This window comes from Pteropus vampyrus, unplaced genomic scaffold (assembly GCF_000151845.1).
Source record: "Pteropus vampyrus isolate Shadow unplaced genomic scaffold, Pvam_2.0 Scaffold2, whole genome shotgun sequence".
Classification (NCBI taxonomy): Eukaryota; Metazoa; Chordata; class Mammalia; order Chiroptera; family Pteropodidae; genus Pteropus; species Pteropus vampyrus.
In genome coordinates, this window is record NW_011888783.1 from 19,140,948 (window position 1) to 19,156,317 (window position 15,370).

At 31.1% G+C, this 15,370-nt stretch overlaps 1 protein-coding gene and 1 pseudogene across 6 annotated transcripts in view; both read right to left on the minus strand.

Annotated features, from left to right (window-relative positions):
* UBR3 (ubiquitin protein ligase E3 component n-recognin 3 (putative)) overlaps nucleotides 1-15,370 on the minus strand; it is a 187,984-nt gene that overhangs the window by 78,469 nt on the left and 94,145 nt on the right. For all 6 annotated transcript variants that reach the window (XM_011357832.2, XM_011357787.2, XM_011357796.2 and 3 more), the window contains exons 20-24: nucleotides 14,576-14,717; nucleotides 11,084-11,188; nucleotides 9,902-10,075; nucleotides 7,654-8,114; nucleotides 2,161-2,249 (exon numbers count right to left, since the gene is read on the minus strand). In XM_011357832.2, coding sequence (XP_011356134.1) covers nucleotides 2,161-2,249; nucleotides 7,654-8,114; nucleotides 9,902-10,075; nucleotides 11,084-11,188; nucleotides 14,576-14,717 — 971 coding nt within the window. The remainder of the gene's footprint in view (nucleotides 1-2,160; nucleotides 2,250-7,653; nucleotides 8,115-9,901; nucleotides 10,076-11,083; nucleotides 11,189-14,575; nucleotides 14,718-15,370) is intronic.
* Nucleotides 6,847-6,962, minus strand: LOC111739414 (annotated as a pseudogene).

Here is a 15,370-nt window from a genome sequence, read left to right on the forward strand (position 1 = left end):
ACAATATGTAGAAACAATTTCTAAAAGTATTATTAACTAAGATTTTTTTAAAGTTCTTAAAGTTGCAAACAAATAAACCAAGAGGTACATCAAACTGGTTATATTACCTCCCCAAAACAGGATTGCTCTCAAGTGACTTCAGAACACAGAACTTTGACTCTATACCCTTAGCGGAATATATTGAAGGACAAAATGTTATCTAAACAATTTTAATTTTTTTAAATTTAGTTCGATAATTTGATTGTTGAACATAATATCAAGGTTAGCATTATAAAGCTATTTATTTTGTAGGAAAAAGTAATTTTATTATGTATAATATATTGTGGTTGAATAGGAGAATATTCTCAATTCTAGGACAAGAATGCTGAAATATCTGAGTAAAGTGATGTGATGGTCTATAACATACTCCATTAATAGAGAGACAGAAAATGAGAGAGCATGAGAATAAAAAAAAATTAATTAGATGAAGGTTATATTGGTATAGGGAATTTATAATACTATTTCTTTAGCTTTTCTGTATGTTTGAAATTTTATCTTAAGAAAAAAATTGCATGGGCGAAATTATCTCATTTTGGTTTTTTAAAAAAGCATTTATATACATATATACTTAGAAAAAGATTTGTAAGGATACAGCCTAGGTTAGGAAATCTGGTAGTAAAAATATATTATTTTGTTATTTTGATTATATGTGTTTTCTAAGTTTCTATAATAAAAATTAATGCTTTTATAATAGAAATTTTAACTTTATACTTTATAATAATAAATATTGGTAAGAATATAATTCAAGATTACAGACTAAACACAGGTTTTTGTCTCATTTCTTTTTTAAAAATCACTGAAATAAAAGTAAAGGAATAATGAAAAATTATTCCTATAAGAATATACAAAAAGGATGAAGTTGTAAAAGAGAATTTCACCAACTAACATATAAAAGATGTCAATTAAATTCCTAAACGATCGGAGGAGATGGAGACATGCTGACAGATGACACATGAAAGAAAACCACAAAAGCTGCAACCACTTGTATATTATGAGAAAGTTACAGAAAAGGAAAAATTGATCTGTCCATTAGAATCAGTCAGTGATGCAAAAGTCAGAAGTCATAAGTATGAAAAGATTCTGACAACAGAATAATTAACAGAAGGACTATATACAGAACTCATCACTCAGCACCCAAATTCCCCCCTCAACCTTAACTGAACCTTGACTGAACTTGCTCAGTTTGCTTGGCACTTCCCTCAGGACAGAAAGTAGTAAAAGAAGTAGAAAAAAGGATAAGTAGTGTCAATGAACTAAATCTTCATCTTTTGTATAAAGTCAACCGATACTAAATGAATCCAATAAACACAATTTAAGAATTCTTTATATCAAAGTTATATCCTGAACATAAACTCCACCATTGATAGTTTAAAAGACACTATGCTAAATCTGGACTGGCACTCTCTCCATATTTCTTCCAGACATTGATTATGTGTGCTTAAATGCACAAAAGTGCAAAAGAAGGTATAGCATATTTGAATGCACATATGTGTATATATTTCAACTAAACACTTAAGTATGGCTTAAGTTTATTTTCTTTCAGCATATTTGTCTAAAAAAATCACTGGAATGCAAGAATTGGTCAAGGAAGGGAGTATGCTGGTTAACTAAAGACTGAGATTAATTGAGATTTAATCTATTTCTACAATCTTTGTAAAAGATTACAAATAGTAATCTACCATCATACAGGAAAATGACAATGCCTCTCATACAAATACTAATACTAATTGTAATGAAGTGAGAAGTGAATTGATTTTAAAAAATACTGAAGGAGTGGCAGGAGGAAGCACACTAAAAGTATTTGAAAACTATTCTCAAAGATCTTAGGATAATTTCACAGGAAAAAAAGAACAGAATAAGTAAATGCATATTGGTGAACCTCACAAATCTAAAGGGCAGTTTAACAGAAGAGAACAGAGGGAGGATACTGTATTGCTACCATCAGGAAGAACTTTCTAACAACTGCAGCTACTCAAAAACAATGCACTGCCTGTAATAAAGGTCTGATCTTCCATCGTTCTATTGTTTAAATAAAGACCACAAATCATCTGTCTAGACTAGATAATCACTAAGGTACTAACTGAAATTATGAGAGTCCTAAACTAATAAATTTTAACTTACCAACATCCATTGCAGTTTCCATGAAGCTTTTCTGTCGTGAAGCAAACTCTGCAAGCAATTTCTGCTGCCTCTCTCTAGCCTTTTGTCGCCTAGATTAAACAGAAATAAAGTGATAAGCACCAGACATGCTAAAGACTTATCTGCTATCTTTCAGGAGTATGTAATGTATGAAAAGGCCTTGGCACACAGCTAGAACAACCTATTTTCTGAATTATGTCTTAAATTTCATGTAAGATTGTCCTTAAACGTATTCCACTGCTTTAAATTGGTTTGAAAATCAATGGCTTAAATAGATAAAAGTAAAACCCAAGATTTATTTTAAAACATAAAATAATAATTAAAGGAGAAAATTTGAATTTCCAACAACACAATTTCTTACGAATATCTCAGGTGATAGCAAAAACAAAAAGAGTCTTTTTAGCAAGGAATTCACAATTTAGCCCCAAGTACAAACAAAAGCAAACTGGTTGCTAAAAGAAGCTATGATGCTTAGATATGAACAGAATCTAAATGACAATAGTCAGATTTACTCTTACCTTAAGAAGAGGTCTCTCCTAATAGAGAATGAATAGAAGCCAGGAAGTTTCCCAGTTTCTACTAGGAAATATTCCAAATTTAGTTTATTTTGTTTGAAGTAAAGAATATAAAAAGAGTCTCGAATATAACAAAGAATAAAACTCTATTCCAAATCTAAGTATGACTACTCCTTTGGATTAATTCACTATATTCTATTTATATTTTTTTTATTTTTATTTTTTAGAAGAAGGAGAGTTTATTAGGCCGGCGGAACACGTGAGGCTCTAGACAGCACAAAAGGCACGAGCTCCATCTATTTATTATTTATCCCTTATCTACTTCCAAAGAGTATTTTAATTTGATGTTGGTTGAAAAAATAAAAACAAAAAAAATGTAACAGGACTACAACATAAAAATAAAAAAATAAAAGTAAACCAATAAAGGAAAGAAATAGGCTTCCCTAGATTTGGGGATGCTAATAATACTAGTGAGTATAAATTTTTACCCTTGTTAAAATAAAACAAGAGGGGAGAGGGAGGAAGAAGAAAAATAAAAAGGTTAAAAGGTGAGTTATATATTAGCTCATTGGGAAAAACAAACTTTTTACCTGAACGAAACTCAAAAAGAAATTTATCACAGCCCATAATACAATGGACACTAAAAACATAATGGATAGAGTATACTACAGCAGTTTCTTTAAATGACCATTTATTATAGCTATATACTATAAAAGTCAAAGCATTTTACTAAACTGAGATTTTATGAAATCATTTCTATGGAAAATCTAAAAAAATTATCCTATTAATGTGAAATAATTCAAGAATATAGAATATAGAATTTAGAAGAATGGAATGCTAAAGGTGATTTTCAGATTATTCACATATCTGCTCACATCCAATTACTGGAGATAATCACAAACATCTATAAAGTCAAGTAGTGTGGTCCACATTACCATGAGAAGGTATATATTTTTGCTAATAATATTCAAAATTGTTTAACACTCTTTTGCTAACATTTACTTTAAATATAATTTAGAATCCACTTAAGAAAACTCACTTTATTATTTTATAACTAACATTAATGTTTTATACTGTTTTTGAGCTAACATATTATTATCCAGGTTGATGACTCACCTTATTATTCAAACTTAACTCTCAATGACACTGGTTATTTCAAAAAAAATTAAATCTACTGCTGCCCTCTCTTCCTTTCCTGAACATGGAGGATGGCAGAGGGTGTCAAGACCCAACAGCCTGGCACAGGAGGGCATTCTTGTGGGGCAAAAGTATAAGAAATTAGTCACATAAAAGGAAATACCAAAAAAAGTAATATATTCTGAGGATTATGGGTACCAAGTTTCTCACTGTGGAAGAGTTACAAATATGGAAAGAGAAAACAAGAATTACTCCTATGGTGTTGAATTGGGATTATTAGGGTAAACTCATAGTTTTTAATACCTCACTCCCCGCTCTCTCCATCTATCCCTCTTCCTTCCCTCCCTCCCTCTCTGACACACAAACACACACATAATTTTCCCTAGCTCTGTCCACTAAGAGTATTTGAGAATAGCTATACCTCATTAGAATAAACAAATGGATTGTGGTTTCTAAATACCATTCTCTACTAAAAGTAACCGAGATTCTTTCAAAAAATGGCTGATTCCAAATACAAAATGAACCTGGACTATCTTCTTGCCCCAGAAAATAAGAAAATGCTCAAGAATAATGGGGATAAATCAAAGGAACATAGAAACCAGCTAAAGAGACTCCAACTGGTCAAATCTAGAAAAATTTGAGCATCTAAATGGATAATGAACATATGAGATTACAATCAATAAAATAAATTAGAAATCCATAAATCCAAACTGATATTAATAAATGAATAAATTGAAAGCTGATAAGAAACAGGATATTGCAGCATCTCAAAGTATCTCACCACAAATTACATATTAATTATAAAGTGGAGGAAAAAGGATAATTTGATAGTGAAGAAGTCTGGCAGATATTCCCTTAATCAAGTGATCAAAGTTAATCATCAGTAACAAAACAAATTGAAGTCATGTGACATCTGATGGGATACAATCAAAAGAAAATAGCAACACTTCCTTGATACTCCTGCCAAGGATGCAAAACCTGAATTGAAACATAAGGGGACAGAAGTCAAGCCCAAATTGAAGGACATCTCTAACGTTACTGCCCTATAATCTTCAAAAGTGCTAAGGCCAAGAAAATAAAGGAAAGACTGAGGAAACTATTCCATGCTAAAGGAGATCCAAGAGACACAACCAAATGCAATGAGTAATTCCTGACTGCATCTTTTAAAATGCTATAAGAAACATTACTGGAACAACCATCAAAATGGGATCTAAAGATTTTATCATACTCGAATAAAATGTTAATTTACTTATGTTGGAAGGTGTATTGATATTATGTAAGAAAATGCCCTTATTTCTGGGAAACACACACTAAAGTATTTCAGGATACAACTTACTCTGAAATAGTCCAGGAAGTTCTTTGTACTATCTTTGAAATATTCCTATAAGTTTGAGATTTCTTCAAAATAAAGGTTTTAAAAATTAAATCCATCCTCAAAGGACAAAAATTTGCAACCATTGAAGAAATGGAAACAAACAAAAATATGCTGTGGATGCTCAAAGCATTGAGACCTCCAAAAATGCTATAAGCGGTGGTAGCCTTAACGGGATACATGTTTGGTCTCCCATATCACTACTCATAATTTCATAAGTTTTTAGTATGTTTCTTTTATTAAAACGATCAGTTATGCCACTTAACAGCTCAACTTTGAACATATATATTTACATTTAGAAAAAGCATGTCCATAAAAGAATATTTCAAAAAGCAAAATCCATATATTAAACCTAAGAAAATTTCAAATGTAACTGCTTGACACCAGTATTAAAATGCACTTCTATTCTGCCACAACCACATGAGCCTAGAAGAGTGTAAGCTCCAGATAATTATGGCTGTCACCTTGATTTTGGCCTTGTGAAACTCTGAGCAGAGAACCCAGTCACACTATGCTTAGACTTCAACATAGAGTAACAGTGAGTAAATAAATGGGTGTTGGTTTAAGCTGCTTTAAAAAAAAAAAAAAAAAAGGCATTTCTATACTAGCTTTCTATAATATCCAGAAAGAAAGTGTCATTGTCATTTTTCCCTTGTGAATTTTTTAAATTTAAATCATTTCTTTCTAAATTAGGTATATACATGTAAATAAAGACATAAACAAGTTCTGGCAGATTCAGTACAACTCAGGAATTTCCATTATTACCCCAAAAGTGGAGATATCAAGGTTCCATAATGTGACAATCATTTAAAATTTCATATTTGTATCTTGTTTTCTATGGAGTTAATCTATTATGATGCCAAGCTTTTCTACAGATGAGGTACTTGGAAATGGATCATCATTAAGTGTTTATGAACTATTCTGCCTTTATTATGAAAATTTAATCCAAAATCCAAAATAAATTGAGAAAAGACAATGTGAGAAGCATAGTAAGATTCAACTAGATTCATCTTAATCCTTAGCTGTCTCCTCCGGAATTAGTTTCAAGTCCTTGAAACTAATATCATCGTCGTTCAAAGGCAACAAAGTCTATTACAAAAGCCTTAAAAAAATTTAGATTATTTATTACAACAGCTATGGAGCCTTTGTAAAAATAGTATCTGAACTATGTCCTCTAGAATCACATCTATTATAATTACAAAATACCTTTAACCAAATAAACTTTAACTCACAAATGTTTATCTTCCTTAAAAAAAAGTTATTCTATAATCAAAAAAAATTACCATTTTAGAAGTTAATAAAAATTTATTTTCATTTTCAACCTTCTAATGTGTATCGGATCTATTAAATTCTAGGAAGTTATTAATTTAACATTAATGAACTGCCATCTAAATTATGTTAGTTATATATAGCAACTCCTATTTATAAATTGGTATGAGAAATAAGAACTTTCCTAAATTCTTAATATACTGAAAGCTTTTCTGTATATTTATAATATAAATTATCTATAACAAAATTACATGAGAAATAAAGTACAACTATGTATGGGACTAAAACTGCTCCTGATATAGTTACCAAAGATGACCGTTTCCTAACTATAAAATCAAATGGGATGGCCAATCTTATCTGAACTTTTTTTTTTTACGCCTACACCTGGTCTTCCTAGGTGGTCTCCCATCCAAGTACTAACCAGGCTCGACCCTGCTTAGCTTCCGAGATCAGTTGGGATCAGGAGTGTTCAAGGTAGCATGGCCATAGACCTTATCTGAACTTTTGCAGCATTAACAATCTGGATGTCCTCCTTAAATTCAATAATGTACAAAACCAAGCATATCCATTTTACTGCTAAGCATGAGCCTCCTCCTATCCCCCGCTTATCTTGGTAAACAGGAATATCATCCAGAAAGGTTTTTTTTAAAGATTTTGTAAATATTATGATATAACAACAAATTAAAAGAAATCTAAAGTTTCAAAAGCTAGAGGCGTAAATACGTTTTAAAACATTACTTAATTAGTAATCATATATTAGAAAGATTGGAAAGGACCGAAAGGAACTAAAACAATCATTCTTATACTGAGAAATATTCAAAATACTTTAAAATTTTTTCTAGTCTCATTTAAAGGTGGATTGATAATCGTTTCTGAAAACAGCAGAATTATTAGATCCCCACAGTAATAACAGAAGTAGCAATTTTTCCAAAGAGGCCTACACGTTTAGGGCAGTAATTTAATGTTGGGGTCAGAAACTCTCATCTTCGCACCCCCAACTAACTAAAGTATACTGTACATACAAGCACTGACTATGTTTGTTTCCATTTATCTTAAAAAATAATCAGCTACAATTACAGCTGCTAAAATCCAGGTGATTAGCCTCAGATGGCCAAAAATGGATAATATATCAAATCTTACAACTGTAACTAAATGTTCAAAACATTAAAAATAAAAAATTACCTTTCTTCTTTGTCCAATGTTTTCTTCTCTGCTGCAGTTATTTTTTTGGGTGGAACAGGAGGGGTCACTTTTCTACATATCTCTTCAATGATGCGTTTGTTCATTCTGCTTTGCAATGCAGCTTTTAGTAAAATTCTTTCTACTGCAGTTATACCATCTCCATGACTATATTTAGGAATTTCCGGTTGGATTAAAATTTCAATATCATCAAGCCAAGGAGGATAGTAGGAGTTTTGTTTTCCTGAGAGTTTGTGGTGAAGTTTAATTAGCAAAGACAATATGCTTTCTTTAATTTCCAAAATGGCTGTAGTTAACTGTGGAGCTGAACCAGGAGCAGACCATTTATTTGAAGTTCTGGGACGAACCACCTGATGTGCTTCACTGCTACTGCGATTGATGATCTCCTGAAACTTCTTTCTACGCTCTGCTACTAAGCTGAAAACTTGAGCTGTACCAGAATTCTACCATTAAAAAAAGAGAGAGAGAGAAAGAGAGAAACGAAGAGAAGTTAACCAGTGTCGAGTTTAAAAACATATTAGTACTATATTTTCCAAGGGAATGTTCGAAGTTTCATCCATATATTTATTTAATAGATTTTTCTCTTTAAGGAAATCTGTCCCTTCACTTCTCTTTATCAAATATTCTTATTTCCACTCAATCTGAAAACAATGAGGAGAAAGGCGATTATCCACAGTAACACCTCTTTTGCAAACTCCTAGGCCTATCTACCAGAGGAAATAAGACAAAGCTTGACTACTATCTATAGCCATATTGAAAAGAAATCATTAACTAAGTTCCTCGTCTGTTTAAAGAAAAGCTGTTCTATCCAACATTCATGAAGAATACTATTTACTAACTTTTAGAAGACTGTTACATTTTCCAATTAATGAATCTGAACTGCTAATTAATTTCATTTTTAAGGAACTTCAAAAGCTTGAAAATTACTTCTAACATATATGCTCAAAGTCACTAAGACAAAATATAAAGAAAAATCAAATTGATGTTTCATATTTGAAAATATGAAACATCATATTTGAACAGATTTTTTTTTAAATTATTTTTCTCAATGATTTACTTTCTAAATAGCCTTTTTGCTAAAGCAGTCATACTGCATTAGGGCTATTAGAAATCATCTTTTAATTAAGATACAGTCAGTTTAATGGATTTCATTTATTTTTTTAAGCTAGAGTAGAACGGATGTTCCAATATCAGTTGAGCATCTATAAGTAATATATTACACACTATTTTTCAATATCCTAGCTGTTTTTCAAAGTACTCTCTACAATTATTAGAGACAAAAGCTGCATCTTAGAGGGATTCCAATATTTTAATCAAAATTCTTCATGATGTTCACAGCAAAAACACACTGTCAAAGGCAAAGAACGCTCCTAAAAATGGACTCCAAGAAATGTGTGATTCAATGTTCTTTATTCACAAAAATGTAGACTGTAGAGATTAGACATGTTTAAGGTATTTGGGATGTCACTTCAAGACATTTCTGCTTTTTAAAAATTAATTAAGCTACATGCAATGAGAGAGCTGATTTTCAAAATGAGTCCAAATATACAATATATGGAGTTTAAGACTTTGGGACTTATTTTATCAAAGTTAATTAACTGCCATAGAAGCAAAAAAAAAAAAAAAAAATTATAAATGGGCATGCTGCCAGCAATTAAAGATTAAATTTATTTTGATTTAGGACACATTTATTTTTAAGATGTTAGTAACAATGCTAAATGTAAACAGATCCAAATGTGCTGCTTATAATTCATCTAAAATATCTCTAACACTACTAAGAAAAACCCACTATTAAATACTCAGTATTATTTTTTTAAGTTCAGTAATATGAATTTTCTTTAAAATTAAGCCTAAATCACTATATAACACACAAACACATTAAAGAAATGCTTTTTTAAATTTAACCATATTAATTAAGCATACACATACACACACAAATACTTCAATGTTTTTCCCCATTTCCAGTTAAAGCTATATTGCTAGTTAACACAAGTATCATATACATCTACCTCTCTTTGAAGAACTTTAGGCCGTCGTGAACTCTGGCAGATTAAAGGAAAAAGAAAGGTAAGGCAGAAGTTGCTTAGATATAGCAAAGCAAATAAAAGACAATTTAAAGTTATCTACAACCACATTTATTTTTCTTCTGAATATCATGAGATGATATAAATAACATATCCCAACATAACATAAAGCCTTTCCTTTTTCTCTTTCTCTCTTCTACACTTACTTGTAAAGAACCCAAGCTATCAGAGCTGGTACTTGCAGGTGAGTCTCTCTTCACTTCAGGAGCAGTCTCTGGAACTCTCACTCTAACATAGTTTATAAAGTGTCTCATGTTGGATACCAAATTACTGCCGGGAAACCAACTATCATGACAACGTTCTGGTCCACATACTAATGCCTAAAACATAAACATAATGAATATCAGCCTTTGTCAAGTCAGATCTAAGGTAATATGGAGATGTAACAAGCCCAAATAATCATCCACTGCCTATCATATTCTTGAATGCCTATTGTCTCATCCACATATAAAATGCAGATAAATCCAAATTCACACACAAAATACAAGAATAAATCTCTCAGTACTAATATGGGCAAATTCAACGAAGTCAGCTAAATTTCTCCTCAAAAAAATATATTTTTCAATCCGGAAATACTTGACAGGACAGAATATTTTCCATCACTCATTAGTAATAATTCATAATATAGCCAAATAATGCTAATTTGGACTAATTATGGAAGAAAGTATGAAAAATCAACAAGTCTGATCTACTTTTTAAGGGTCTTAATGATCCTTTAATATCTAAAAATGAATATATGTTGATTCAATTTAGACTACAAAGTACTGCCTCATCTTTTGTTTTTTCTTGCTGTTACATTTTGCTGTATTTTGTCTTTTTTGAGGGAGATGAGATATTATATTTGTAAACTCGATTCGTAGTAGCAATTTCTTTTATGGAGTCCTGAAACATATTAACTTGTATAATTAAGTACTTTTAAATATTCTCCCATAAAACAATATTTACTCCATAAACTTAAAATCTTTACAGAAAAAAATTTCCCACTCAAAAATAATCCCTAATCAAATTATCAAAATTTCTAGACTGAAGTCCTAACAATTGATTATTATCAGTAATTAATGTTACATACACCAAAAATTCATTAACTACTTTTCTTAGATCTACATATTATGAATTTACAAATATGAAATTCAGTAATTCCATACGTAGAGTTTAATGTATCAGTGAAACCTCTAAAAGAACATATGTATTTAAAGATCAAAAAGGGCCTTTTCTGGTAGTTCGTAAGAAGAGTATGATGAATCTATAAACACATTTCAAGATGACATACTACCTTTAATTAAGGCATGTTACAACTTTAATATTTAAAAATATAAGAAACTACTTACTTCTTCATCTGATTCCTCATCAGCTGAATTTTCAAGTCCTAATTCAATCAGATATAAAACCATGCAGAGTACATGTTCTGACAGATTTTGATGATCCATCAATATCTTTAAAAAGAAGGGAAAATGGCTTGTAATTACTTCTTTTAAATTTAAATATCCCAAAACATTTTAATGTTACAGATAAAAATAACATAAACATATATATGCAGGTACATATATATGGCATGATTAGATATGTAAGTAAAGCTACATTTTGGTGAAAAGATAAACTAAAACCAAAATACAGGATCCCTTGCAAGATCACATATTTTAAGCAACATCTAGAAATAAGAGTTTGCCAATTTCCTAAAGGTTAATGCATCAAATAGTTCACTAAAGTCATTATTATTTATCTGATAAATAAGTTTGTTAAAGAGGATAATTCACACAGATGTAGCACCTGACATATAACTGGGAGCACAAATAAATGTTTATGGAACATTAATGTTCTCAAAATCTGTCTCTAAAATTAAAGTTCTGAGCCTGCGTATTTTGCGCAGCTACGTAAATGTGTTTGTCAGTTTGTGGTTTAGAAAGGAAAAAGAAATGGTTAGCAGAGACGCTTCTCTGAGAAAACATCAATAAATCTGATGGATTACACAATACGAGTCGTACATATCTTATGGAGGATTTCAGGGCTAACCTACACCAATCGCTCATTCAATAAAATGCAACAAACTACTAACCAGAATAGACTGAGAGTTATCATGTTGTCCTCATTATAAAAATACCATCAGGCCAAACAATGGAAGGAATAAGAAGAAGAGGTTCTACAGGGAGTGGCATTGTCAGCTGTGGGTAAGATTGCAGAAGGCGAAAAAAGGACAGTGTAGGCCGAATCTAATAGAAACTGCCCAAATGGCTGAAGGGACTGGATAGTCACTTAAGAGCTAATCCACTGTGACTAAAGAATAAAGACTTTCAATTCACTGACTTTCTAATGATTATTTTGACTACTGAGAAGGCTTTTTCACCCATCTTTTTGTGGCACAGTGGTGAGAAACATAGACTTTCAAAACCTTTTAAAAATTGTATTTTTTATATAAATTCTGTATATATCTAGCTATTTTCCCTTGAGCAACTGATTCTGGCTTTAATTTTCTCATCTTTAAAACTGGAATAATAGTCTATAATTGTTATGAAAAATACATGAGTTAATATCTGTGATTTGCTTAGTACTGTATCTAGCAATTGGTTCAACAAATAGTGGGTAGGTGGTACAGATGCTAGGAGGAGCAAGAGCAGCAGTAAGAGGGAGCTGAAGGCTGGGAGGCTACAGAGGTCATCCTTTCTAAGCCACTACTTTCCAGAGTGGAAACCAAGGCTCAGCCACACATCCAGCTAGAGTAAGCAACACTAGAACACTTTTTAGACTCCCAATGATTGCCTATCATTACTACACTGCTTTCTCTTGAGAAGTAAAATCTTACTAGCTAAATTCAAATAAATTTTGACCTGAAATCCTGAGACATTACATCTTACAGCTTCAAATGAGTAACTTAAAAGCTAAGGAAAAAAATCATTTTATTAGATAGTACCAAAAAAAAAAAAAAAAAAGATTTTTCTGGGGAGTTTTATTAACATGTTCTATATTAATGTTTTTTAACATTAAACATGTCAGGAGATAAAATGGTTTACTGACATTGATTTTTAGAAAGTTGACTTGCCAATACAATGTCAGTCAGAGAAGTTCTATTATTATTAAAATAAGAAAAACTACCATAAAGTTCAAACTTTCAAAAATTTGTTCATAATATTCTTGTAACAAATAACACTGTCTTCATATTTCTGATAAAATACAGTTTTTACACTAAGCAAATGAAAAGGTTGAAAAATGTAATTTGAAAGAACACAAATCATTTGCAGTAGGCTTCTTTAATTTTTAAATAATGAATTATTGACATTACTTAGATCAGTACTCAGCTTCACTATCTGAACTAGTTATTTAACCTCAAAAGCTCAATGATCATATTTGAAAAATGAGAATAACAGAACTTTCACTCATAAAGATTTTTGCTAGAATTAAACAAAATAATATATATAAGTACATATAAAGCATTTGAAACAAAATCTGGCATGAAGTAAATATTCAAAAGATGTCTGTTACTTGTATAAATATAAATATCTTTCTAGGAAGAAAAAAATTTCTATTTTTTTAATGAAGAACAGAACATTTTGAATCATTTTGCTGAATAATCCTCCTGGAAATGAATGAAAATAAACTATTCAAGATACTTTTTGAGGCACGTGTCTAAAAATCTTAACAGGAGTAACTTTTACAAGTAAAATGAAAAATTGGTCAAGTTGAAAAGAATAGGGGAATACAGATATATAAAAGCATTATTTCACTACACAGAAAAAAGTACAAAAAAAACTAAAGTATCTACTTAACTAAATTTAGTGTATTTTTTCATAAGTAATTAAAAAATGTGTATGTAGTTAACTGGAAGTTTTCAGAAAAAATATGCCTACTTTTCTTTTTATGGCATTTAATTTTTAATTTTTCAAATTCTAATTAGGAAGAAAAAAACAGTTGTTTTATTTACATCTAATTTTGTTTTATGTCTATAATCTTTTTAAGCGTCTAGAGTTATTTTATCTATATGAGTATAGTTCTTTTGTCTTTCATCTATTAGATATATACATGCTTGTTTTATACATACCCCCAGCACACACGCACGCGCGCGCGCGCGCGCGCACACACACACACACACACACACACACTCCACAATATTATGTATACAATTTCTAAGTACACAGTTCATGTTAGCCAAATATGTCAGTTCTGTGTGAGAAGACCCAAGAATAAAATAAATTCTAGGTAACAAAAAAGTATAAGTATCATCTTTTGAGTTTCTAAGATATTTAACAAAAGAAAATTGTTAATGCTGTTACTTTGGAATCCATTCAAATCTCTCCATGTCACATTCCTGATCAGAGTTAAGAGAAAGGGAGAGGGTAAAGGAGAGAGCGAGGGAGAGGGCGAGGGCGAGGGCGAGGGCGAGGGCGAGGGCGAGGGAGAGGGAGAGGGAGAAGGAGAAGGAGAGGGAGAGAACAACACTAAACACAGGGTCGCTGGCCACCAAATGCTGCCATTTTAGTTTTGTCACTTTAGTGGATTCTGGTGGTCATTTGGTCCCTGTTGTTCATTCCATTCCTCCTATATTCTCACAATATTTCACTTCTTGTTCTACAGAAGCCAAAAGTAAATATTCCTATTGGAAACTGGATAACATGAATAGTTTCCTACAAAGAATGATATAGCTATTCTATAATTTCAACTTAGAATTCACATATATGTAATTATGACATATCCTCATATATCTTAAATGTATAAATACACTTTGCTTTATAAATGGTACTTTTATGTAAATATTATCATTTAGCACTTTTATTTGAAAATTATGGAAGTAAATTCTAGTCTGAGTTTCTCTATTCAAATTACTACTGTACCTTGTAAAGCAGAGTGAATAGCACAATGTGTAAAGTTTTACAGTGCAAAAGTCTCATGAGACCTTTATAGCTGGGATGGAGTGGTGTCCTTTTCTTATAGGGAGGCCAAGGATTTCCAGGGAATTTTCCACTCTGTTTTAAACTGTAAAAATAAAACAAAACTAAAATTAGATGATAGAATCAGGATTAAACTATAGTTTAAAAAATGATTTATAGACTTCAGTTTTTATCACATTCTTCTATGCATTATTATTTTTCATCAAACTGCTCAAAAATGTAAACGGGTATCTATTCTCTCCACAATGAACATTACTATTTCCTTTTGAATTAAATAAAAATAAGTAGAGAAAGCTGAGAAATAGAAAGAAATATAAATAGGAAAACATTAACAAAGGAAAACAAACAAAGAATACAAAATAAAGAACTAAACAAAGAAATTTCCAGTTGCAACAATTAAACAAAATAGATAATCTAAAAATTCTCCCACTACAGCTGGGAAAGCTGAATAAAATATTAAATATAACCTTTTGAATGCATATTTGAACTCAAAATAAGAAAGTGAAGTTCATCAAGTTACCAGGAAAAAAAGAATTAACATGCACCAACGCTGTTTGCCAATGGTTTTAAAGTCCTTAAGCAGACATTTCTCAAGGCACTGAGCTCAGAGACGGACCTGAGATTACACATAAAGCTGAGACCTTTGAAAGCTTTAACCTCAATGAAAGGATAACTCACAAGGAGAAATAAGGAAGTTTGTCTGTCTCTTCTGTGATGGAAAAACAAAAAGCTCTCGAG